Below are 27,859 nucleotides of genomic sequence, written 5' to 3'. Positions count from 1 at the left end.
GTATAAAAATCACATGAATGCCGTACTTCCCTAGGAGGAGGGAGTACATGATTTCAAAATGAAAGAATGAATCTTTATACTTTTTCATTGCAAATAAAGTATTTTAAAGTTGGTTTGTTTTCATGGAATTTGGAGACAGTCCATAAAAATCAGTAAAAATTAAAAAAAGAAAAATGTGTGTATGTATTTTGTTTCAGAGTCTTATTTGCTCTACCAGTGCTGATACTCTAGTTCTAAATAAGCTTATGCAGTGGCATTTGAATGGTTGCCAGATGGCTTTATGATCTAAATATTAAAGTAAATTGATAAAGAAAGTTGGGGTCACTAGATCTGATATATAATACTCTCAGCATCTGTTTTTATCTGCCTTTGTTCAGTTATAATTGTAGGTAGCAGGATTACTTCAGGGTAAAGGACAGTAAACACCTGTGAATCTGCTGCTGCTAATTATTTTCAAATTTCTAATTCAAAATATCCAGTACTGTTGCCAGTAGATAGTATTTGTTCCAGTTGTAATGTAGACATAGGTTCTTCATATGTATTATTATCACACTGTGGATTTATGTTCTTTTCCTAAAAATACATTGTTGTATTTAAGGGTCTCTGGAGTGGATCATTTAGAAAAAGTACTTAAAATATTTCTGTGTGTATAACAACTTCATGCTCATTGCTCTTAGTGTGAATAAATTGTCATACAAATCGTGAATTTGAAAAAAGAATATACATGCTATATAATCCAGTGACGTAAGGGAACGTTGAGTACTTTGTTATTGCAGAGTTTGTATAGGCAAGTCACAGAGGGAGTTGGAACTTAAAAGTATATATACCTTTATCTTTTGTATCAAAAGAGAAGCTTTTGATCAAAACTGTAATACATCACATTCTTAATATTTGAGACATTACTAGATTTCTCCAGTTCTTGTTATAAAAGAAAATAAAATCAAATAGGCCTTTGATAGCTTTGGGAGAAGACAAAAGCAGACTCAGCAAAGTTAATAGCATGCAGAAGTTGTGTCTTACTTATAAACACTGATGCTCTTATTCTTGACAGGTGGGATGTTTTTGGCCACTGGAAGCACTGACCATATTATTAGAGTTTATTTTTTTGGATCAGGTCAGCCAGAAAAAATATCAGAATTGGAGTTTCATACTGTGAGTATTGGTAAAAGAACTGGATGGGTACAGTCTTGAGTGCAATCAATACTTATGTATTCAGCTTCTGTTGTGGTTTTTTTTTTTTTTTTTCTGTTTGTACAGGACAAAGTTGACAGTATCCAGTTTTCCAACACTAGTAACAGGTAAAATGTGTTTGTCTAACTTAGTTGGAACTTGATAAAGATTACTAGTAGTCAAATTTTAGGTTGTATAGAAGTTACTCGATATATTGAAGACTATATTCTTGACACAGAATATAGTCTTCTTCCCCAGTGAGTTATGTTTGGATTCTTTTCTAAAATAGAAAAAAACCCTTTTATCTATGCCTTTATTTTTTGTATCAAAAGCGAAGCCTTTGATAAAAACTGGAATACATCACATTCTTAATATTTAAGGCATTACTAGATTTCTCCTGTTCTTGTTATAAAAGAAAATACAGTTATTTCTTGACACTTTGAATAGAGATAATCGAGATCTTTGATACTGAAGAGCAACTTTTGTCCATCGGAAAATATTCTGTTTGTCAAGTGAACTTCAGGCATTTTGAGAGTTATTTTTATCAGCCTATTCATGACCTATTAAAATGGTCTTACAAACTCATAAAGTTTTAGGAGTTCTTAGATTTATAGAGACTTAGGGAACTATTTCTGCTGTATTAGAATACGTTGTAAATAAAGATGTTCTTTAAAAAGAGAAATTTGGGAAAAGTACATTTTGATAGAGTCTCTGATCTTCCCCCACCTTTTTTGTCTTTTGTTTTTTTTTTTAAACAGGTTTGTGAGTGGTAGTCGTGATGGGACAGCACGAATTTGGCAGTTTAAACGAAGGGAATGGAAAAGCATTTTGTTAGATATGGCTACTCGTCCAGCAGGGTAAGAGATCAAGCTTGAGATATTTTTATAGATTATTTAATATTATAATTTGCAGATGGGAATGACCTTTGCTTATTAAGTTGTGAATCATGTTAAAATGATTCATTTTCTTCATTAATTAGAGGTGCTATTGAAGGTGAACAGAGCTGATTTTTGTAAACTATTTCATTGCCCTTACTAATAAGACCTGCTAAGTTAAATTTTTATTTCTTTTTATTAAGGGTATGAAAATGTTTGTAGCCTGAGTATCTTATTGTATTCCATGCTTTTTCTCCCATGGTTTTTGATTTTGCTGTTGAGACTTACTGGGTTGGTTTGAACTTACTTTTAGTGAAAAATGTCTTTGGTCTCCATTCCTTCACCTTCTCATGTTGGAATTGTAGGCATGTGACCCCACCCCTAGTTTTTTTTAAAATGCTGGGATTCTGTCCCAACCTTTTATGCATGTTATTTGTGAAGCACCCTATTAAGTAAGGCCCCGCAAAAGGATGAAGTCATTCCCTGTGGCGTCCTCAGCCAAGAAAGATTATGATATATGTTGTAACTAGTTTTTTAGTTTTACTGTTTATTCTCTCTGCTTGTGTTTATGTCTAGTTGTGTCAGGGAATGGGAGAACAGAGCAGTCAGGATAGTAGGACAGTAAAAGGAGGGACATGAGCTTCTACTGAGCCATAGATAGTTACTGCAGAGGGATTTACTCCAGAGATCTCTTCATAACGGCTCATGGATACAAAAACCCTCGAAATCTTGGATTTTTGACTCCATGCCGTAGCCTCTGCTATTGTGTCATTCAGCTGTTTTCAATTACAATAACTATTCATGTCAATAAATATAACAAATGAAAGTAGATTTAATCTTTGTTCTTGTATTTTAATAATCTCGGCATAAACAAATAAACTTGTCCTTTTCAGCCAAAATCTTCAAGGCATAGAAGACAAAATCACAAAAATGAAAGTAACTATGGTAGCTTGGGATCGACATGACAACACAGTTATAACTGCAGTTAATAACATGACTCTGAAAGTTTGGAATTCTTATACTGGTCAACTGATACATGTTCTAATGGTGAGAAACAAAACCCAAACTTTGAGTACTGCTGAGGCTGACAGTAGAGTGTAGTCTAAATAAGTAAATAAGTATGGTTAAAACCTCTTGATTGCTTTTAATATTACTGGGACTGAATATATAATATAGTCAAAATAAAATTGTAGAATGTAGTCTAAATAAAATAATATAAAACTAGTATGTTTAAAACCCCTTGCTTCTTTGGATAACCAGACTTGATAGAAAACTGGGGATAATTTAAAAATGCAAATAGGATTGACTTGGAAATGCATCATAAATGCTTGCTGTGTTTGTTGTATAAGAATACAATAATTGTATTTTTGAGTATTACAAATAATGCCTAAGTAATAGTGTTATTAGTAGCCTATTATTGCTTAGACATTGGTAAAATTGACATTTTTGTCAGTTTAATAATTCTTAGTACTTGGTTTCTAGAACCATTGCCATTCTCTTTTTAAAATTTTAAGTATTTATAAATGTTTTGTTACTTCAAAATATTTCAGGGTCATGAAGATGAGGTGTTTGTTCTTGAGCCACACCCATTTGATCCTAGAGTTCTCTTCTCTGCTGGTCATGATGGAAATGTGATAGTGTGGGATCTAGCAAGAGGAGTCAAAGTTCGATCTTATTTCAATATGGTAATTATATTTTCTGTTTAATAACTGTTAATGATTTGGGATATTTTTGACAGAAGGGCTCTGCATATCACAAGCGAAATCCATTTTAACTTCATGCCTTATTATGATTTTAAATGTCTATCCATATGGAATTATTTGTTCTGAGTATATTGTGATGCCTGGCTTAGTTTTACTTTGTTTATTTTTAGCAGAGAAAGTTTGACTAGTAAGTCATGTAAATGAAGTTGTAGGGAAGAAAATGTCTTTATGTTGCATTTTGTTGGCGCTTTTTTGTATTTCATTTTTGTAGAACACATTTTGAGAACATCAGTGTCAAAATTGAAGTCAAGGAATGAGGTAGTTCCTAACATCACTGACACTCATAGCATATTGGATGTTTACTCTGGCTCAATGCCTTTTGTCTCCATGCTTGTGTTCCTACGTTCCTGTGGCATATTTTTGTTGAGCATTTGAGTTAGCATTGGTTTGATAATATATATACAGCTTATTAAGTGGTATGTGTCCTCCTCTTTGATCAGTGTATGAAATAAAAGGGTCCTTAAATACTCCATTTTATTGTCATATTAAAAAACTACTTCCTAAAACAAACAAAAAACCCGACTTCCTCTGTATTTGTGTTCTCATTCATCAAGAGGAAAGAAAACAACATGTTTTTAGCTTTACTGTTTACTTTTGTAAAACAGAAATCTTCCACAAGTCCTAAGATGGTATAATTAGCAAATTAACACAAAAATTAGAATTATTTTGTAAGTTCAGTCATTTTCAGGCTGAGAATATAGTCTGGTGGTAGTACTTGCTCAGTGTATACAAGGCCTGTAGTGTTTGATTTTTGAGGCCACACATGCATATCAACTCCTGAAGGCATTTGTGAGATTAAATGCTTGTAAAGAGATTGACACTGAGTGTTGTTCTTGATTGGTTATAAGAATAAAAAGAAGGTTTGTTAGTGAAGTGATTAACTTTGGCTTTTGCCATGGATGGGCTCAATGTACATAAGGTAAGAAATGAGAATTGTTTGATTCCCATTTTTTGAAAAATGATTACATGAGTTATATGTTAGTGACGAATGGATTTCCTTTGTGATGATGTAGAGTTTTTTTTTTTTTTAAGTAAATTTACGAATCCAGTAAAGTTTTTTTTTCTTTTCTCTTTTCTATCTTCATATTTCTGGGTTGCTCTTTTCTAAACATCTCTGTTGAATATGGAAGCTGATTATTTCCCAGTTGATACTTAGTTGTGACTGTATGCGCATTAGTGGTTTCACTTAGCAATTTACGTTTCAAAAGAACAATCTTACACTGCTGTAGAAACGAGGAGTAGTTTTTAGTCAGTTAAACACAGATTCGGAATTTTCTCCCATCAGGTAAGTTTGGAGCATCAACGTTTACCATTTCTGCAGATCTGAACGTTACAGCATGTTTAGCTTTATTGATATTCTGGTCCTGCTGTTATAAATTAGGTATATAATCAGACATCTCATTGTAAAAAATCCTTAATTGCTATGAAAACTATTTTGAGTCAGTGTGTGCTACCGCACACTTTGAAGATAGAATCAAGAGGATCAAGAGTTGAAGGTCATTTTGGCTACATAGTGAGATCCAGGCCAGCCTTGGTTATTTGAGATCACAATTTTTAACAGAAGGAAAGAAAAGAATTTTGTCTTATTTAAATTTTTTCTGTTCTTTTATGTATAATAAATAATAAAACCTTTAAAGGCTGACTTTATTTTTTTGGTAATCATTAGTATCTTCAAATTGAGAAAAACAAATAAATAAAACAATTATTCTTGATACAGAAAAGTTAGAGTATGCTCAACCTTTTGTCTCATTAAAAACAAGTTATAACAAGTTATAACCTTTATTTTTTTAAAAGGTTTTAGTGGTTTCAAATTTTAAATGACTTAATTAAATTAGATTTCAATGTACTTACCAAACTCTACAGTAAAGTTGTATCTTTATGAATATCTCTTTTACGGGTAATTTTTATTGCTGGTTTCAAGAAGAAAGTGTTCATTACAAAACTAAAGTGCTTTTTGCTTTGGTCACAGAGTAGAAAATAGCATTTTTTTAAAAAATAAGACTATTACTAATGTCTTCTAAATGCTACATGTATTCAGGGTGGTTGCTGAGAATTTTAGTAACATTGTATAGCAACTACCAGTTAGACCCAGTTAGTGATGTGTCTAGGAATAACAACTTAACAGTGATATAATTCTTGAGTGGCTCTTCTGTGATCTTTGTGACTGCCATACTTTTTCCCTCTGTTCACTACATTGCCTTTTTTTCTTTTTAATGGATATATGGCAGAAAAAGCATCCAGCTCTGCTACTAAGAAATTAAAAACAATTTTAGGATGAAATAGAAGCTGATGGTCTCTCTTATTGGTCATTGTTCAGCTGCAGCTTCAGGTTAGCTATTTGGTTTAGTGTAACTAATCAGAGCTGTTAGATATCACAAAGCTTTGAGGAATCCAAATGCATACTCTGATATTGTTGTGCTTATCCTAATTTACATTAAATTTTGTAAATATTTTTGAGTATTATTTGGCATGTCTAGTCATCCTTTGTAGAATTTAAGAATGATGAATAATCCTCTTATCCTTAGACTCTGTGAATGCTTATATAATAAGTATTACTTTAGGAAATTTAAAAATTGAAGCTTATAAAATGAGTAAGTAAATTCACCATTGGGCTGACAGCCAGAAAATAGGAAAGAGAGTATGTCTTTAATTGAACGAATTCTTAAAATATACAAGAACTTAAAAATATATGTTTAGGGCTGAGGCTATATCGTCAGGTGTTGAAGTGAATGCTTACCTAATACTCACTCACGAGGTACTGGGCTCAGTCCTGTCACTACAGCACCCCCACCCCGCCCCAGTCCAGTAGTCTTTGGCTTCTGAATAATCAGATTCATTCCTAAACTTACAGTTTTAAAACTATCTTTTAAAGGGTAGTAGAATTAACTTATAATTCAATTTTATGATGGATTACTCAGCATTTTCTCTACCTTACCAATTAGGAGAATTAGAATTCTGTTCTTAAAATCTTAAGTAATTAAAATCCTGTATTATTAAAGTTTTTTTTTTTTCCCTGGGAAAAGTTGACGTTTTAAATGCATGTATTTGAGATAGTCATATAATAGAATTTAAATGGGTATATTTAGAGACAGTATTTTAATAATACCAATAGCATTCCTGTAAGTGTTCTTTTCTGTATTAAAACTAAGACATTTTTTAAAAAGTTCTTTTGCTTTGTTTTCTGACTAAGTTTGTAAACAAAACAAAAGGTTTGCTATTGAGAATTCAGTTTCTTTTATGCTTAAATAATAATTTCTAATTGATTCCATTTAAATTTTTTAACTGAATTCTCAGCTTGCTAATAGTATTTCATAAAAAAATAATGGGGTAACTTGTCTTGTTTTTATTGCCGCTCCTCTTTGCAGAGGACTTGAATGATAAGAGCATTTAGGAGTCTGAGTGTGTTTCTGTTAATTATGAGATGTACAAGATTATAGTAAATGATATGCCTGGAAAGGGCTAACATGCTGGTCTTGGCTCCTTCACTGTTGTCTGATTGCATTGGGGACCTCGACTCCTCTCCTCCCCTCGCTGCTCTCCCATTCCTCTGTCTCCTCCTCTTCTAGGGAAGAATGAAGCTAGAGAGAGTACTGTAGAGAATTATTAACACAGGCAGGAAGACATTGTTCTTTTAAAGAATACTGACTTTCTAGGCCTTGTACTTTATTCTTGTCTAGTACGTTTTAAAACCATGTGAGTACTTAAGGTTTCAAGTTAAATAGTCCTTGTATAACCTCGTGATCAGCAAAAGTGCTGTGTATTTGGCTAGTTTATGAAGCACACAGTGTGTATAGTTTAGCAAGCTTACTGATTTTCTTTGACATTGGCATGAAGAAAGCATCATTGTAGCTTTATTTTAGTGAATATTTTATGAAACTACAGTATATAAATGCCAGTTAATTGCTGAAAGCATTTAGATTGTTTATAGAAATATAAAATATGTGCTATATGCTATGCGTACTAAAATTTATGACATTACGTCATTCCCAGTCCTAGAGAAAATAAAGTAGGTTTGAAGTTCTCTTAAAGTTTTAGGTGTTCATTTAAATGTGTGGTCCCCCTTTTCCACCATTAAATTACCATAGATTATATATAATTAGAATTAACAAATTTATAAATGGATTTTAATTTTCAAGATTAAAATTTCTTTACTTCCATGTTTCTTAGTACTAGTATATATTAAAAATATAGGATATGTGTGTGTATATACATATACATACATACATACATACACACCCACATATATATATACACACGCACACACACGTATATATTACACACACACACACACACACACACATATATATATATATATATATATATATATATATATATATATCTGTAGTGCATATAGTAAGTACTAAACTAACAGTGTTCACAGTGGTGCCTGCAGGCCCTGTGTTAGATTTTCTTGTATCTTTGCTGCTTTTGCCTTATCTCTTTTGCTGTTCATACCTTTGTAGTTCTCACTGTTCTTTACTTCATATTTTTTTATTTTTTGTCAGGATACTCAAAGCTGTAGTTTGTTGCTTCTTACCTGGTATTGCTTTTAATTGGAAAAAAATACAATATGTCTCATTAGCAAATGTTTTTTGTTTTTTACTGAGTTTGGTAATCTGCATTGCTTTTGTTGTTTCATGGGTAAATTCTAAATAAGAGCTTTTATTTAATAAATGTTTTCTTTATTTTTTTATAATTGTTCTCTTAACATTTCTTTACTTAAGAGGCTTTTAAAAATGTTCCAGTGTCCACTAATCCAGAACAATGTATTTCTCCTTGCAACATTTCAAATGAGTAGAGGCTACCAATAAACCACTCAGAATTTTTGTCAATGCATACTTCTGATATTAGCATGTTCTCAGTGTGACCTTGTTTTAGGTAATTGTATGTATTTAGGAAAGAGAAAGACTGAAAATAGCTATAGTTTACCACTTGGGAATTGGGATTTCAAGTTTGCTCACAACATCCTTCATTCTGTATTTCTTCTTAATGTCTAATAAGATAGTATCTCATATCTATAATCTCTCTGCTTAAAATATCCTGAATGCTTATAGTCTTTGTTTCAGTGTCTCTGAACAAAGAGTTCTCTTTACTTTTCTTAGTGTGTGTAACTATTGTTATTTTCAAGTTTCCCAAGTTCTTTAGATTTTCTTTCATCTCTTTCATTTGTTGGCATAAATACTGGTTACTGTTGAGCAACCTATACAGTATTTTTATTTTTGACAATCAGCTAACCATTACTTCCAGGCATTTGAAATTTGATAATTTATAAGTAAAAGTATATAATTTATGTATAGGATATAACAATGAAATTGAAGGCAATATAATTACCAAAACTTGGTTGTTTATTTTTTGATTATAAAACATCATCATCCAAAAATGAGAAAGACATGGTTGTCTTTAGCAACTTAGCAGTTAGCTTGGAGAACTAAAACATGCTTGAAGTCACAAATATTGATATCAAATAGAAGCATGACAAATTAGAACAAAGTTACTATGTCTGAATACACAGTTGTCAGTCAGTTCAGGCTGGATGATCCAGGTTTTTTTCTTATTTTTAAAAATTATATTGAAATTCTATGTGAAAAGCTAAATAGAGTTAATCAGAAAGAATCATATATTAAGAGGAACACTATGAACAAAATAAATGTTGATAAAATAGTGTAGGAAGTTTTTAACAGATTGTAATATATAGTGAGGTAAAAACACAAGCTGAGGGAGATTCACAGTAGTCTCAGGTAATCTTGTGAATGGACATTGTGAAATATAGTGGTGGTTTTCTTAACTACAGCCCAACAGCCAAGGCAATAACAGTTTTGTTGCTTAGAGGTCATATTTCAAGTATAAAATTAGGTAGACTTAAGAAGGACTACTTTAGTTATTTAAAGATAAAAATTATATAGTAGTAGGAAATTTATGAGTGAAAAAACGTATATGTAACACTTGTTTCCTGTCTGATAGAGGGCTGGGGAGGGAAAGGGAGTAAAGAGTCAGTACACGCATTCAGAAGTTCAGGCTGTCACTCAGACAACAGTGGCATTGTTAGTTGAAGTTCACGAGGGTAAAGAGAACATTTGCTTTTTTTAAGTTCATGTTTATTTCTTGTGGTAGACTTGTTGCTATGGAAATGTCCAGCCAGCATTTGGAGATACTGACTTTGAGGCTCTAGAAGTTCAGAACAGAAAGGTATAGTTGTGCCATCTGGAATTGTTTCTTCATTTAGGGAGAAGATAGTACAGAGAGTTTAGAAGTAAACTTTCAGAAACTCTGTTTGGGAGAGTGTAAAGAAAAGAAATCAGAAATCCCTGTGGTGTTTTGACAGCCACTATTTCATTTTCAGAGAGCTGGGAGGAGAGTAAGTTCCCATAGAATTCCAGTATATTTGAAGCTGACTTAATTTACTTTTATAATATTTTTATTTTGATAAAGCTGATTCTTTAACAATCATTCTTAAAATAATTTCTATTTTATGTAGTAGCTTGACTTACTACTTTATCCCATAGCAGGCATTGCAGTGTTGTCTTAGATGTAGTATTTCTTTTAAATTGCTATCTCTTGTTCATGTGTAGTGATCTTAGCATAAATTAAGGACATTTTAATATTAAAATCAGTGACAACCTTTTAACATACTTTGAAGGTTACTAGGTGACTAGAATATGGAGAATGTTAACAGATTATCTTTGTTTAAGCTATAGGAATGATCGGAAGGTATTGTATGTTCAGTATATTGGGTAATTTTTTTAAAAAACTGGTCTTTACTGTGGAGAACATGTGTGTGTGTGTGTGTGTGTGTGTGTGTGTGTGTGTGTGTGTGTGTGTGTGTGTGTAGTGGGGTATAGTGTAGCTTTGTGAAGTTGATTCTTTATCTTCCACAGTGCTGATCTCAGGGATTGAACTCTGGTCATCTGGCTTGATATCGAGCCCCTTTTCCCATTGATTCATCTCACCCATGTAGTGTGCATTCTCTTTTTACTTTTCCTAGTGTTGCTTAACTCCACTGGAGCTTTATGCACCGAAGAGGCTTTCCTAAGTACACATACTCCTGCTGTTTGATTCATTTGAAATGTTTTATAGCTCAGTGGTCCCTTCCAACTAGTGGAATAGGTAAAGAATAAGAACATTTTAAAGATGGGAAAAACAAAGTAGCCTTGGATATAGAATTGACATACTTTTTTAACAAGGTGATTCTGCATAATTTCCTTCCCATCCTTCATCTTTGTGTTTCTCTTGAGGTCTTCTACAAGTGCCTATTTTCCATGCCAGTCAGTCTAGCCAATTGACATAATTAGATGTTATAGTTTTAGGCTCCATTTTGGTTCTTTTGATATAAATCAAATCCACACTTATCTAGGTTTCTGAATAACTCTTGAGGCACATCATGATGTTAGATCTGAGTAGGGTTCTAAATGGCTGTTTCAGTGCTCTTCACGTTTTCACAGCCAAGAGATAGTTATTTACTTGTCAAACAAGAGTTTGACACTCATTTCCTAAAAACACTTCCAGGACTTAGTCCCATAGAATTTTCTATAAGAGATACTGTTATAATAGCTTTATCTTCTGTCTTAAAAAAGCAGAATATGGTAATTGCTAAAATATTACCTTTTTTTATTGACTCCTTCTGAAATTTTTGCCATTCTTGGCTAATATTATTTCATGAATTATCTTATCTGTTCTTTACTGTTGTTTAGTGTGAATGGGTCTTGTTAAATAGTCTTTATATATGTCCCAAAAATGTCTAATAGCATACTAGAGGAGCAGTTCATGTAGAAGAATTCTTACTTACTTTAAAATTTTGTCATTATTACTTTGTTTTGTGTGACTATTTTATTATAACATGAAATAAATCATGCATTATTAAATTTTATGTTGACTTATTTTTTTAGGTAGAACATATAGACCTTAAATATTTTTATATACATATATTTTTATGCAAATATATTGTTTTGCTTTCCTTATAAGTAAGATTCATTGCTTCCTAATTACACATGTATATTTAAAGTCTTATAAATCCCTTGACTGGTTTAAAAGACAATTCTTTTCAGAGAAAATAACTTTTTCTGGTTGAGTTCGTCAGTCATAATATACATTATAAAATAGAAGCAACTAGGGTAGTCAGTCTCTTAGTTGCTTTTTTCTTTTGCTGTGATTAAAGCCATGAGCTAGGCAACTTACAAAAGACAGTGGTTAGTGGTGGCTTGGAGTTTTAGGGGCTGAGTTAATGACCATCATGGCAGGAGCTTGGCGGCAGGTAGGAATGATACTAGAACAGAAGATGAGAGCTTACATAGGATCCACAAGCACAAGGCAGAGGGAGACACACTATCTGGAGTAGCATTGGCTTTGGAAACCTCGTATTCTAATATGAGCCTGTGGGTTTCATTCTGATTCAGGTTACCTCATTCCATTTTCTGACCACTGTAGACTTGTTTCCACATCATAATACAAAATGAATTTTGTCCAACTTGAGAATCCCAGTGTCTTCCATTTTCATTGCTGTTTAAAAGCCCAAAGGCTCATGATACTCAAGATGCAATATAAAATAAAAAAGCAAATTGTATACTTCTAACTAAAATAACACAAAATATACATTACCATTCCAAAAGAAGGAATCAAGGCATAGTGAGGAAATACTGGATCAAATTAAGAACCAAACCAAGCAGGGCAAATTCCAAATTTTATAGCTCCATGTCTGTCATGTCAAAGGGTTTACTTAGATGGTTCTGTTCTTTCGGGTTTGCTGACTGTAACACACTTCTCCCTCTGGAGCTAGTGCAAACTCCTGTTCATAGCTCCCTTTGGCAAATAGCACTGCTTTCTCATCTCTAACATCTATGGATCTCTAACCCAGTTCGTATTACAGCTTCTCATGTTAGGATGTACAGGCCTTCGTGCAGTAACCACTTTGCCAAGTGCCTGGTCTCAGTGGCTTTTCAGATTCTATGTAGGACTCAGAGATAATGCATGATTGTTGTTTTAGAGGTTTTTAAGTTCATTTCAACAAAAAAAATTCTTTTGGAAATCTAACTGTATATGAATACACTGATAGATATCATGCATGAGAACTTGAATATCCCCACCACACTCCTTTCCCCAAATTAAATGCAATGCGAGATTTCTGAGAGAGAGGATGCCCTGCTCAGGAAGCACTCTCAGCCTTCCTCTGTCATCGCTAAGTGTAACGATGTCCCCCCCCCCCCCCCTCAGTGGACCTGCAGAAAAGTGTAGTTCTAGAAGCAGTTATGAAGTCTTTGTCTTCTTTTTTTTTTCCATGAAAATTTTGAGTGAACTGAGGACTAAAACATCTTATTCCTGGCCCAGACAATTTCCTAAAGTTTTGATGTAAAACTCTTTTAGAGATAATTTTGTGTGTGTGTAATCTTGTGTAGCATTTATTTTTTTGTAAAAGTACTGAATGAACATTTAAGATGGGAATCCTGACATTTGTACTTACAGTCTTTTAGTTCTGGCCTATGCTATTTGGCTTATGTCTGAAACTACATCGGGAGAATGTAGTTCTGACCTTTGATTTTTGAGCTGTTTTAAAGTGGTCCTTTCCTGTGCTATCTTACTTTCAAGTTCCTTTATGCCCAAGAAATTATCCTAGCTCATTAATGAATCATGTATCTTATCTGGTAAGTTATTAGAAAAGCTTCCTTGTTTTCTTTAATAATTTTGAGGAAAGCTGCTTTCTTCTCTGTTAAATCAGCATCTGGGGTATCATTAGTATTGTATGTATATATAGTTTTTTAACTTCAGTGATCCAAAGGCAAGGTTAGTTGTCTTTTCGAGGTCATCCTATGTGCCGGAATTTAGATTGGTGTTTCTCTTTTGACTGAAGTACTTATTTTTCTTGAGAGATTAGTGTGACTCTTCTGCATTTTAATACTCGTGTTTCATGAACATCTGCCTTCTGCCAAATTTTTAATACTCAAAAGTTACTTCTTTCTTTCCAAGCATTTCCTAGAATGTAGCCAATTAAGTTCAGTTTGTTCTAGATCAGTGGATACCGGAACAGAAAGGAGGTATTTCTTACCTGATAATGTGTGTGTGTTCCGATTCTGCTAATCCAGAAATCCAATCACAGTTGTTGAAAATCATCCTTAGTTATTATTGTTTGGGAGTCAACTCCCTATTTTAGACGTTTCTGAAAATCAGTCCCTAGATGTGCTTTAGACAGGGTAGAGTCTTACCTCTTTCAGAACACTGCTAAGGCGTTTCAACTGGAACATAGTCTGAAGAAGCACTGAGAGCAAAGAATCAGAGTGGTGATTGGCCACCTCTGTTTGATTGACAGGTTGCAGGGAGAAACCCATTCGTTCTGGATTAATGGAACTGGAAAACAGAAAACAATTATCAGGTAAAAAAACCCTTTTCTTTAACCTTTAAAATTCACCATTAGAAGATGATTCAGACCACCAGGGAATTTTTTTTTTCTAAACCAAAAAGAATAAAATTTAGTGTCTTGTAAGGAGTGATCTCTTGCTACAACTTCTGAGTGTTACCAAAAAAAGAAAAAGAAAAAAAAAATGCTACCTTTGCTCTATGTTCTTAGCCTTTACAGAAAGGGCAGCAATGAATGGAAATAGATGGAATGTATGGTTCAGTTATGTTTTAATCTGGGTAGATTCTCTGGGTGGGAGGAGAAATCTGTGTATTTTTATTTTCTCAGTTGTGTCTGGTCTGTGACTGGGTTCTTGGTTTTTTAATGTTGTTAATTTGGCATTTTTCATGAATTTGCACAAATTTTACTGTACTCTGCTTATTATACTTAATCTTCCCTCTATCAGGATGTTTGCATATTTTTAAATCTTTCCATTATAGAATTCTAGTAACACTAGTACCGCTTCTTTATATTTTAATGGCAGTTTCCTGATTTTCTTTAAATGTGTTTCAGATTGAAGGACAAGGACATGGTGCAGTGTTTGACTGCAAATGCTCCCCTGATGGTCAGCACTTTGCATGTACAGACTCTCATGGACATCTTTTAATTTTTGGTTTTGGGTCCAGTAGCAAGTATGACAAGGTAGTGTATGGCATATTTTCCTGTTTCTTAAATACATGGGTGTCTGGGGTTATATGTTTTACCTTTGGAGTGGGTGAGTATGCATATTGTTAAAAGTAGAAAACTTGGGGCTGGAGAGATAGATGCTCAGTGACTAAGAGTACTTGCTATTCTTTGAGAGGACCAGAGTTTGGTTTTCAGCACTCATGGCAGGCAGGCAGGCCAAAACTATAATTCCTGCTTCAGGGGATTTGATAAGCACGTGCACTCATATGTACATACCCTTATGCACACACACACACACACACACACACACACACACACACACACACACACACACACCCCTATACATAATTAAAAATGATTTTTAATATCAGCTCAAGGAGTCCTATCTTAAAACACTCAGAAGACTTGTTTTTAGAAAGCAGAATAAGAAAAACATGTATAAAGTCTTTACTAAAATTAAATTGTAATTAGTTCAAAAGGAGCAACTTTTTACATATTCTGTTAGAACAATCTAGATTTGCATTTGTAACTTGTGATAAATTACCTTGAATAGAAGTTAATACCCATAAAAGGATGTTTCAACTTATGTGAAATGCTATATTTACACAGGTAATATACACTTAGGTAGGATAAAATAGCCTTATTTTTCATGTGATTCTTGAAATGTGTGACCTGCTAAAATTTTTGTTATTAAAGATTCTTTAGGACTAGTTTTTAAAATACTTAAATGTTTTCTCTGTAGTAGGATGAATAATTAATTCATATTTTAATGTATTGAAAATTAATCAACGAAAATTTTGTTATATAAGGGTTCAATTAATTCATAATAATTTTACATTATCACAAACACTCTAGACACTGCTTTCTTTTATATTAATATTCTATAGTTAATATTTCATAAATCTTGAGTATAGCTCAATATTATATCACATGTTTGGAATGCTCGGGATTCTATATTCAATCCCTCTCAAGTACAACAATCCTAATCATTTAAAATAGAGTGTATTATCTGAAAGTAAGAGTACCTTTGGATGTCTTATGCCTAGATGTAATTTTACTTAACGTTTACATTGAAACTTTTAAAAAATGCATATGGCTTGTTACACTTGTTTACAGAGAAAACAAAGGCAGTAGGTTTTAATTTGATAAGCAGTGAAGGTAGTATAGTGATGTGTTTAAAATTAATTGAGTAGAAGATTTTTTTGGTACCTTGAATCATTTTAATTCTGGAAATTAAACACATAATATATGTTCAAACTAAATCCTAGTTTCATACAGTTCTTTAAGTAATTGAACCATAACTTGTGGCACAGTATTTGGCTTTTTTTAGAAATTTAAGCAATTTCTTCATGATAAATTTTATTTTTCCAGTATTTTATGGACCTTTCTTTTTACAGATAGCAGATCAGATGTTTTTTCACAGTGATTATCGGCCTCTTATCCGTGATGCGAACAATTTTGTATTAGATGAGCAGACGCAGCAGGCACCTCACCTCATGCCTCCCCCTTTTCTGGTTGATGTTGATGGAAATCCTCATCCATCAAGGTACCAGCGATTGGTTCCTGGTCGGGAGAACTGCAGGGAGGAGCAGCTCATTCCTCAGATGGGAGTAACTTCTTCAGGTAGGCCTCGGGTTTCACAGGAGTCAAGGTTCTCACAGATTTTAAAACTTGTTTAATCTTTGTTTTGAGCAGATGGAAAGTTTTCCAATAAATAAATATGAATTGCAAGATAATTAAAACATTGAAAATTTGAATCAATAGTTTTGGTTCTTACCAATGTCTAACCTCAAGGAATTAATAAGATTGCCTTTTTACTTCATTTATTCATTTAGCAACATTTATTAAAAACCTTCTGATCTGTTAAGCCAATTCAGTAGGAAATTTGGTCTTTGCTCTCAAAAACTTAGTTACAAAGATAAATTAACAATTATAAACAAATATATAGTTGTGATTGTGATTGATGTTAGTAAAATTAATAATAGTAAAAAAAGCCTAAGCTAGATTGACTTCATGCTGGACTGTATTTTATGAAAAGATCAACTTTTACTTTTTAAATTTGAGACAAGATCTTACTATATAGGGCCACCTGGCCTGGAACTCAATATGATAGTCCAAACTGCTCTCAAATCACAGAGATCTCTCTGCTTCTGCCTCCTGAGGCCTAGGATTAAAGCATGTGGTAGCACTCCTGGCTAGAAACATCAACTTTTAAAGATTTTTGTAAGATAGTAAAAAAAAAAAAAAAAAAAAAAAGAGCTGTTTCCATGAAGTCATGGAATATTGAAGTCAATTAAGTGGATTTTGAATGATTGTTAAAATGTGGACAAGGTGTGTAGACTCTTCTTATTCAAAAAGTATAGCGCAGACTGATTTACATTGAAGATAATAATGAACCTGTAAAGATTAAACTATTTTGTCATTAGGAATGGTATTTTAGAGTAAAAAATATTTGTGAAGATACTATATACAAGTTCTACAACTTGTATACACTTTTTAATAGTTCTACACTTCTGTACTAGGCAGAACTTCTGAATAGATTGTGTGCTGAGTGAACAATGAGCTTAGGGTCCTATAAAACTGAAGAATCAAATGTTGTGTTATAGCATGTTATACAATTGGGTGTAAAATTGGAATACAGTTGGACATATAGATAAAAAGTGCTGGTCCTTAAATTAGACATGTCCAGCATGCATGGATGATAAGGAGAATAGTTTCCACTACCACATATAGTATAATCTATTATGTGAAGCTAATATTTCTTAGCATAGTACAGGCATTAAGAACAGTACCAGCTGACAAGTAGTCATATATTCAAATTCTAGAAGTTTCACTTTTAGAGAAGTACCATTCATGGATTAAAATTTAAGTTGTTGTCTTGGTGTACAATTGGCAAGATCAGGATTTTTCCCAGGTAGTTCCTTACCAGGGGTTTTAGGCACAGAAAATTAAGGAAAGACTTTTTTTTATTCAGTGTTACTGTAGTTGTTAGTTGTTACTTTTCTTCCATTTTATAGCTTATAAGAAGCTTTTATACATATTTAGTCATTGCATACTAAACATTTATGAAACATAAATTTTACAGTTGTGTCATATAATTAGAGATATTTACTATATTTCTGACTTTGTTCCTGCGTTTAGAGTTAGTGCTAGATACCTTCATCCTCCCTGAAAAATACCCAGCAGTAGCAACTTAAACAGGAAATAATTACCTTAAAGCTTCTAACTTCTGAGGGTCGCATCCATGATAGCACGGTGAGTGGAGCAGGGTGGAGCAGTGGCATGTGGGTTGCCATGTTCCTGTGGCTCAGAAAGAAGCAGAAATAACCGGTTGTACTCAGAGGTGGCCATTATTACCATTAGCCACTGTTACTCATCTACATCTGGCAGCAAGGTTCCACGAATTTCAAGAGTAATACAAATCCAGACTGAGCTGCTTTCAGAGCATGAGGCGGAGCTAGATAGCAGTTACTAACTGTGGTTCATCAGAGAACCTTCTCAGCATCGTCATCATTTTAGATTTCTGAAGTACAAAAGTACCAAATGGAACAAAATCTAAAAGAAGAACATTAGCATCATTGCAAACTATGTGTTTGTAAATTTAGATTTATGAAAACTTATTTGCTAAATACAGTAAAGCTAAGGTAAAACTAAATGTAGCTGTTTTGATAATAAATTGGTCTAAGTGGAGTTTTGTTACATTGATACCTAGATGTACTTCTTTAATTGTAAACTTAAGGTAAAACAAATTACTAGTCATTAGTCAAATATGATCTAGCAATGAGTTAAGAAATTATTGTTGACATTTGATTTAGCTCTGTCTTTCTCTACATTTTAGTTTTGTGACCTAGTCATGTTACTTACCCTTTTAACTACAGTTTTATGTAAAAATAACTTATATAATACATGGTATTTTTTTTTTTTAAGACTTTCTTTTTTCTGGGAGGAGAGGTTTGAAACAGAGTTTCTCTGCATAGCCCTGTAGACCAGACTGGCCTTGAACCCACAGAGATCCACCTGCCTCTGCCTTCTTAGTGCTGGGGCTAAAGGTGTGTGTTACCACAGCCTGGCTTTTTCTTTATTACTATTTCATTTCAGAATATTCTTTGAGTATTCTCTTTATAATTCATGTCTACCCTATAATTCTGAACTGATCAGACTTTTACTTACATACATATACACCTAATGTTAATTATTCCATTTGTTACTTTCATGGAAGTAGTTTCATAAAAAGATTGATTTTATTTTTAGTTATCTTTATGAAGGAGAGTGGACTGGTGTTTGTGATTGCCTGTGTCCAATCCCCAAGGAGCTGGAGTTAACAAAGGTAGTTGTGAGTTGCCTGCTGTGGATGCTAGGAATTGAACTAGAATCCTCACAAGACCAGCACAAGCCTTAAGCCACTGAGCTATCTCTCCAGCCCCAAGATTGAACATTATCTGCTTGCATTTATGCTAGATTTAGGAAATAAAACAGAAAATATATTGGAGAAAATATGAGCTTAGTTTTATAGTACATATTTGCTTGAGTACTAAGATAGAAAATTGATAAAGACCTTAAAGAGGGGAACAGGCTGTTCTTTCAAGGGAATTTTGGGAAATGTTCACAGTATCATTATAGTTGATACTTGAAGAATGAGTTAGAACTTTATCATGTGTATCCTTATGGTAAAATTTCCAAGTCCAAGGCATAAGTCAAGTGTATTTGTATGACTGGCGAGAGTAGGAGGAGGTAATGAGTAGTTTGTTAAGGTACAGCAAAGCCTCCATGTCTGAGCACTAACCTGACGCGGGCCTCACACCTCCTTAACCTAAGTCCCCTGGCTTCTGACTTTCCATGGATCTCTGTTTTTTAGTTTCTTTTCCTTTCTTGTCACCTAACTTTTACATCTTTCAAAATCTGCATTGTTCTCCAGGTTTATTGTTTTACTGTCCCAATCAAGATAGGCAATTTGATAGAGGACAAAGATCTTGATGCTTCCAATTTGTTACTGGATTTCTAATATTAGCATAGTCTCAAACACAAAGTAGACAACAAAGAGTTTGTTGAATCAGTGTGACACTTTTCAGAAATTAATGTGTAAGTAGGTAACTGTCCTTTGGCCTTTTCCTAGATATATACCTTAGAGTGTAACTTTTTAAAAATTTTATAATGGTGCTCATAATTTGTTTACCATAAGGTTTATGAATGTTTGAGTCATGATAAGCACAAAATACGCACTCCTTCTCATCATTACATCTGTGAATTAAAAGTGGGTTGTGGAGGGTATCTTGTCTTTGTTTGCTGTCACTTATAGGGAGTCATTTTAAATCTTTATCAAAGTAAAATTCATGCTTAATTATTGACTTCTGTGAGACTGACTAGTATTTTTTGTAATATTACATAGGATTGAACCAAGTTTTGAGCCAGCAAGCAAACCAGGATATTAGTCCTTTAGACAGCATGATTCAAAGACTGCAGCAGGAGCAGGACCTGAGGCGTTCGGGTGAAGCAGGTGTTAGTAATGCCAGCCGTGTGAACAGAGGTAAGCTGAGATTGCACTTTAAAAGCTCAGGTCGTCCTAATTACCAGCACTGGAGAAGGGACTAAGCAAATGGAAGATCTATAAAATGAAACAGGCGACCAAAATGATTGTTTTTGAGTAATATCTACAAAATTCTGTATTACAGATGAATTTTTAAAGTATGTATAGACTTCACCATTTCCTTAAGTAGACATTAGGAATAGGATTCTGTTCACCACCACCATTCCCTCGGTGTGGGGATGAAAGCCACTGCTTTATTCATACAGGAAAAATGATCTTACAGTAAATCTGAAAAACATGAAAAATCAGCTTAATATATCATTTTCAAATCATAAAGTCAAAGTTTTAGTACATTACTCTTACTTGTCATAGATTTAATGTTTAAAGTTAAATGTGTGAGCCATAAATGTCCTTATATTTGTTTTTCTAAACTCTTGAAAGACTTAGCAAGTTTTTAAAAAATATTTTTATTTGTTTGTTTGTTTGTTTATTTTGAGGCAGAGTTTTCTGTGTAGTCCTGGCTGTCCTGGAACTCACTTTGTAGACCAGGCTGGCCTCGAACTCAGAAATCTGCCTGCCTCTGTCTCCCAAGTGCTGGGATTAAAGACATGCGCCACCATGCCCAGCAAGTTTTTTTTTTTTTTTTAAGTAATGATTTCATATTTGCAGAACATGAACTTAACACTCCATAATTATGAATGATTACTATATCTAATCAATTGAATGACCACATTTTTGTTTTCATTAAGCTTTTGCCTGTGCTTTTTTGTTGCTGATAATGATAATTGAATTATTTGATTTATGTGGAAGAAACTGTGGGGTTTTTATTTTATTTTTTATTTTTTTGGTTATAAGCTAAGTGAGGCCAGTGTCTAAGTAGAACTTAATCACCCTGATTTTCGCCTCATTTAGGCTCAGTAAGTTCTACCTCCGAAGTTCATTCACCACCAAATATAGGATTAAGGCGCAGTGGCCAAATCGAAGGTGTACGGCAGATGCACAGCAATGCTCCGAGAAGTGAAATAGCCACAGAGCGAGATCTTGTTGCTTGGAGTCGGAGGGTAGTAGTGCCTGAGCTCTCGGCTGGTGTGGCTAGGTAAGGAGAATTATCAGTTGCCTTCATTTTGTCTAATAATGTTGAAAATATCTTTTCAGCCTTATGATTTTTTTAAAGCAAGTATTATTAGCTAGTCATCACTGTCAAAAATGAATTTTTAAATATTTTTTCTATAACGATCTGTGTAAATGGTATGAGATAGGGGTGTGTCACAAATTAGGTTCACTAAATATTTAATTGAGGACCAATTCAAATTTTACATGGTTCTTTTGTCTGTGTGAGCATGAATATGCCTATGTGTGCATGTGTGGAGCTTAGTTGTGGATGTCAGCTGTCTTTCTCTGTGATTTTGTGCTTTATGTTTAGCACAGGGTCACTGACCAAACCTGGAACTCATTGATACTGATTGAGCAGGCTACCTGACCAGTGAGTTGTAGGGACTCACTAGTGTGGTGTGTGCTCTCCTGGGCATAAGGGTGCTTTCAAGCTGTGGCATCAGTCAGTAGGCTGGTGCTGAAGATCCAAGTTCAGGTTCTCATGTTCATCATATAGTGCTTCCTTTAACTGGGAGCCACAATGAAACACCACTGTGTACCTATCAAATCATCTCAAGTAGTAACTGTAGCACCAAATGCTGGGTATGTATAGAGAAAGCCGCTATGCTTGTGCATTTTTTTTTTTTTTTTTTGTAGCAACATAGCACGACACAGACACTCTGGAATACTCTTTTGTATTTTATTAGACAACTGTCATATATGACTTGAACGGTTGTATGTTGGAAATTTACTCTTATTAGCAAATGATAATCTTTTTTTTTAAATGACTCATTATGCCAGTTCCATATATATGTGATTGTTCTGATTATTTTAACCCTTTGTCCTCTCATGCTTCCTTCTAGGTTTTCCCTTCATTTGTCCAACTGTTCCCCTTATACTTTTGGTATTAGTTTGTTTTGATGACCCAGTAAGTTTACTTACACTTGCTTAAGTGAGCATAGGTGAGAGGTAACTTAGAGGAATCCTGGCGGTTGATCAGTGACCATACCACTGCAGAAAGTAGCTCCTCCTCAGCAACCATTAACTACCAATGGCTTCTCGGGGGGCGTAAAAACTCGGCCTTACCCTGAAGCCTTACCATTAAAATTGCCTATAGATTTTCATATAAGTTTGTGATCCCCCCCCCTTTCATCCATCACAAAATTTGAGGGACCCAGTATTGAGAAAGTAGTCTGGAATAGAACGTGGACTGATTAATGTCTGGAATAGAATGTGGTTTTGCGTTTGAGTCGTAGTTCTGATCTTTGTCACTGGAAAAATTAATGTGTGCTTCAGTAATTGGTGGCTTTACTTTAAGGCTCTGATGTTAAATAGATTGCATGTTTGACATGCAGGATTGTGTTAGCACAAGCCCAAGGTGTCTTGCTATAATTTTGCAGTATTTAAAACTTGATTCGATATATAATTACCAGAGCAGAAACAGTTTGATATGAGGGGAACAGCAAAACAAGTCTCTTCCTAGTATTTTAGTTATATTCTGAGCCACATGTTCCATCTAGAAAGAAAATACCAGAACTAACTTTACATTGTTAGTGTAAGAGCTAACACTTATTTTAAAGGAAATCATTAATAAAATTGTAGATTAATGCTTATGGTTTTTAATATTCTCTTTTAGTAGACAAGAAGAATGGAGAACTGCAAAGGGAGAAGAGGAAATAAAGAGTTATAGATCAGAAGAGAAAAGGAAACACTTAACTGTTGCAAAAGAGAATAAAATACTTACTGTCTCAAAGGTAAATAAATATTAATTTAACGTTTAATAGTATGGGGGTAAGTATAATGATTATTTAAAAGATTCCTCTTAAAAATATAAGCATTAATGTTGTAAGCAAAGTAATATTAATGAAAAAGTTATTATGGTTAATTCCTGATTGTTTATTTGGATTATTTGATTTCTCACTTAAAACTTTTGGTTTTTGCATTTCCTATCTCTCAGTATATCCTTTCTCCAAATGCCAACTTTTTTTTTAAAGAATTACTTACTTATTTTACACATAGCAGTACGTTGTAACAATCTTCAGACACACCAGAAGAGGGCGTCAGATCCCATTACAGATGGTTGTGAGTCACCATGTGGTTGCTGGGAATTGAAGTCAGAACCTCTGGAAGAGCAGTCAGTGCTCTTAACTGCTGAGCCATCTCTCCAGCCCCCAAATGCTAACTTTTATGTATATTTTATATTCAATAAACTATAATCAACCTAAGGAAAATATTTTTCAGCTCTTTCACTAGTTGTACATTCTAAGACTTATTTTCCTCTAATTTTTTGCTCTTTTATCCTTATCTGTTGATTGAGTCTGCTGATGTATGCTTAAAAGAATAGCTCTTTTCTCTCAAGGTGGTAGGGCCTGAGCTTAGTTACTCAAAATTGTCCTCAGGGTCAGGGGAGTCAAGCAGCCTCTGCTGGCCTCTGCTGGCACCAGGAATACGTGTGATGCGGTGCACATACAGACATGTGCTGCCCCCTCATTTCAAATACACCCTTAAAAAATAAAGACTGCTAGAGCGTCCCTAGGATTTTGTTTTGGCATTTCGGTAGTCTGCCCTTGCAAGACTTGTGTTTTCCTTTCTCTGGCTTAGCTGGAAAGTGTCAGAGCTACAAGTTATTAGGTTTAAGAACACTATAGACCTCTTTTATGTAGGCAAGACTGGCCTTGAGCTTAGAAATACACTTGCCTCTGCCTCTTGCATGCTGGGATTAAAGGAGTGAGCCACTATGTTCAGTTTCCAGATGACTTTTTGAGATTAATTTCAGAAAGAATTTCAGTTGGTAACATTAGTCCATTTCAGTGATATTTTAAATATGTGAATTTCCATAATAACAACTTTTAAACAAGAAGGCCTAAAGCCTATCATCATTAAATTTTATTTTTATTCATTCTAGAATCATGCTCATGAGCATTTCCTGGATCTTGGGGATTCTAAAAAGCAGCAAGCGAATCAGCACAATTACCGTACAAGATCTGCACTGGAAGAAACACCCAGGCCCTTAGAGGAGCTAGAAAACGGAACTAGTTCTTCAGATGTAAGATCTTAGGACATTCACAGATCTCTTGAACTTGTTTCTTAAATATGACTTTCATTGTTTGCATTCACTAAATATAATTTTGATATGGTATTTTATGTTTTATTCTAGCCATCTCTTTCTTTTAAAAAGACCTACATATATATATGTATGTGTATATGTATATATATATATATATACACACATATATATATACATATACATATATATACATTCAAATTTATAAAAAATATAGTCCATATGGATTAATTATTCTTAGTTTTCTTTGATAGAATTTTAGAATAATACCTTGTGAATAGAGTATGTTAAGTACAAAGTACTAGTTAATGAAAATCCTGTAAGAGTTCTGAGGTTCAAAGATGTGTGGAGTTTATATCTATATAACTGTTTAATAGTGACAAATTAATTAAATGCAGGTTCCTTTTGTATTAAAGCTGAGTTATTAAATTGCTCTTATGATGGTCTGGCTTAGTGTCACTCTCACAGTAGTTAGAAGCAGGTTGAGTGTTATCCGTAGAAATTTAGAGCTTTTTACTTTTTCTTATTTGCTTTTTCTTATTTACAGATTTCTCTATAAATGTTTGCTTTTACTAATTTGTACATTTTTAAAGCAAAGAAAATTATTACTCAACCACCGTCTTATTCAGGACTTTATTTTTGAGATATTTATAATTCTCTTTTAAATATAAAATTTTAGAAAGTACTCTTACAGTTCAGTGTTTTAGGTTAGGAATTTGGGTATTTTGACAATTACAGCAGTGGCATGAAAGTTTCAGTCCAGTTTAGTATCCTTTTAAAGCAGTTAAGTAATTGTTTTAAGAGAAACTGGAGTGTGCTAATAGAAAATAGTCATTAACATGGATAAGAAGCATGGATAATTTGAGTAAAATATTTTGTCTTTTTATGTTTTGGATTTAGAAATTAATTAAAAGTAATTCTGTTTCTTTTCATTCCCTTTAAGAAAAAAAATGAAGTACAAAAACAACTATCATTTATAGATTTTACTTAATTCATTATGCACACACTTGAATAGTTATATAGTTCACATTCTTCACTAAGACACCAAAGTAGGAATACTGCTTCCCTAAAAGCATACACACACACACAGCACTGAACAGACTCAGCAGGTTGCACTTACACGTTTATTTGCAATAAATAAATAAACAAACAAACAAATAGTAATAAAGAAAAAAAGGCCAATGAGAGGGGCTGGGGGCTGAGGATGAGGGGATAATATAATCATATTTAATTAAAAATGTAAATAGTAAAATATTATTTTGTTTCTGGAAAGATGGCTCGTCAATTAAAAGCACTTTTTCTTCTAAAGGACCTGGGCTTGGGTCCCAGAATCCACATGGAGGCTGACAACCAACTGTAACTCCAGTTAGTTCCGTGATTCTGATCTTCTGGTAGCAGACATATATGTGTTACACATGAAAACATGAGACTAAACTTAAACACATAAAATAAATTACTTTTAAAAAATCAGTTATTTTAAGTTGTAAAGAGTAATATGCTCTGCAGATGGTTTCAGTGTGCCTACAAGGTAATAAAACTGAGTCATACTTACTGAAAATTGCCTGGGTTTTGGACTGCAATGACTTAGGTTCAAATTCAACCTTTTGTCTTAATAGTTACACAGCTTCAAACAAGTTTCTGTAAGTTTTTAAAACTTGTACTTCTTGTATTGAGATCAGTAATACATGGCAAACACAAAGAAAGAACTTAAAGTACTTTAGTAACCGTGGGGACTGTTACTGTTGAAGCATGCTGTTAATATAAAGAAGATACGTAAGAGTTGTATTAAAAATTATAGCCTCATAGAAAAATACCTTCACACATTGTTGCTAAGAGGAAAAACAGTTTGTAGCTTTATTATTGTTTTAAATCATCTCTAATTAGATAAAATAAGGCTAGAGATGGAATATCCTGATTTGTAAAGTTGTTTTAATAGGGAGTAAAATATAAATGTACCGAATTTTAAGATCCTGAAACCATCTATAAAGAACCTGGCTTTTAAAAATGTTCAATAGGTTTCAGATATTAACTATAGAGTTTGTCGTCCATCATTAATTTGTTCTTTTTTTAAACAGTGAAGCCTTTTGTTTTGGTATAAAACTATAGTTCTAGGACTTGGATAAGATGAACATAGGAATCATAAGGCAGCAGATAAAGTCCAGAACCCTGTGTTCAGTTCTTAGCTCTGAAAAATAAAAGTAAACAAAAATTAAATTCAATAAAATGAAACCTGGCAATTCAATAAAATGAAACCTGGCAATTATTTCAGATGTCTTCTGAATCTATTATTAATAGATAATATGTATAAATATTTGTTTTAGCTTTTTTGAATAAAAATACTAAAGTTGTGTTTTTCTACTCCTAAGTCAGATGTTTGATCTCCTACTGTTCTTAGGTGGTAGCTTATGAAATCTGTCTTTGTATTCACAGGAAGGTGAAGTACTTGCTGTCAGTGGTGGGACTTCTGAGGAAGAGGAGCGAGCATGGCACAGTGATGGCAGCTCCAGGTAGAAGTGTAAAGACTTTACTTGTCCAGGTGCCTCTGTGTCTGTCCCCAAACAATGGGTACACAGTTAAAGGAAGACTCTGTTAGTTAGCAAAATTTAGATTTTCTTCCTGATGAGTCTTTATGGGAAAAGATTACAACTATATCTGTAATGTTTTTAAGTGTTCTGCGTACTTGTTACTGAGTTTCTGAGAGTTATATTTAACAGGGAGCATTTATAAACTGGCTTCACTGCTGATTTTGAGGAATGTGTAAGCATCAGATTGTAAAAGTAAAGAAGTTTTATTCTTACATGGCTGTATGTGCAGGACATTACTAATTTTCTCTACCAGTGATGAAAAGAAATTTTCTACTTTTTGTTTTGATGGTGCAAGCAAGAAAACCTTCAAATACTTCTGCTGGAATTGCACATGTTTAAAGTCCTAATAGCTTTAGCTACATAACAAGGTTTTAATGGTCCGTGGAGATACACCCTTGGGGAAGGAAGTTATTAGTTTTTCCTTATTTTTCTTTTTTTCCTGTTTCAGCAATTCCTAAAAATAGATTTCCAAAGGAAACATTAGTGGGTACTGTAAGTTTAATACAAGATTCTGATTAGTTCTAAGATCAAAATCTTTCTTGACCCTCAGTAATGACTCTTAATAAAGGTATACAAATGTCTATAGATAGTACTTAATATTTTTCTGTTTTGAGATTGAAATATTCATAAATTGAGGAGAACTTACACCAGAAGAGCATGCTTAAAACTTTTATTTTTCGGTCTTTAAACAATTTTAAAGATCATATATGGTGGCACATAGGTTGATCTAGTACTTGGGAAGTAGAACTTCTATCCCTTTAAGACATTTAAAAATGAT

At 33.5% G+C, this 27,859-nt stretch overlaps 1 protein-coding gene across 8 annotated transcripts in view; it reads left to right on the top strand.

Annotated features, from left to right (window-relative positions):
• Phip (pleckstrin homology domain interacting protein) overlaps positions 1 to 27,859 on the top strand; it is a 115,510-nt gene that overhangs the window by 51,542 nt on the left and 36,109 nt on the right. For 3 of the 8 annotated variants that reach the window (XM_006511565.4, NM_001081216.1, XM_030244737.1), the window contains 12 exons: positions 1,052 to 1,152; positions 1,258 to 1,298; positions 1,929 to 2,027; positions 2,939 to 3,092; positions 3,596 to 3,730; positions 14,703 to 14,831; positions 16,214 to 16,439; positions 20,203 to 20,340; positions 21,253 to 21,436; positions 23,069 to 23,186; positions 24,338 to 24,478; positions 26,927 to 27,003. In XM_006511565.4, the coding sequence (XP_006511628.1) occupies positions 1,052 to 1,152; positions 1,258 to 1,298; positions 1,929 to 2,027; positions 2,939 to 3,092; positions 3,596 to 3,730; positions 14,703 to 14,831; positions 16,214 to 16,439; positions 20,203 to 20,340; positions 21,253 to 21,436; positions 23,069 to 23,186; positions 24,338 to 24,478; positions 26,927 to 27,003 (1,543 nt within the window). Of the gene's footprint in view, positions 1 to 1,051; positions 1,153 to 1,257; positions 1,299 to 1,928; positions 2,028 to 2,938; positions 3,093 to 3,595; positions 3,731 to 14,102; positions 14,166 to 14,702; positions 14,832 to 16,213; positions 16,440 to 20,202; positions 20,341 to 21,252; positions 21,437 to 23,068; positions 23,187 to 24,337; positions 24,479 to 26,926; positions 27,004 to 27,859 lie in introns of all 8 variants that reach the window. The other 5 variants (XM_030244738.1, XM_030244739.1, XM_006511564.4 and 2 more) reach the window with 3 other exon arrangements.

The sequence above is a fragment of the Mus musculus genome, chromosome 9, assembly GCF_000001635.26.
Source record: "Mus musculus strain C57BL/6J chromosome 9, GRCm38.p6 C57BL/6J".
NCBI lineage: Eukaryota > Metazoa > Chordata > Mammalia > Rodentia > Muridae > Mus > Mus musculus.
This window is presented reverse-complemented; position numbering and strand designations above follow the sequence as displayed.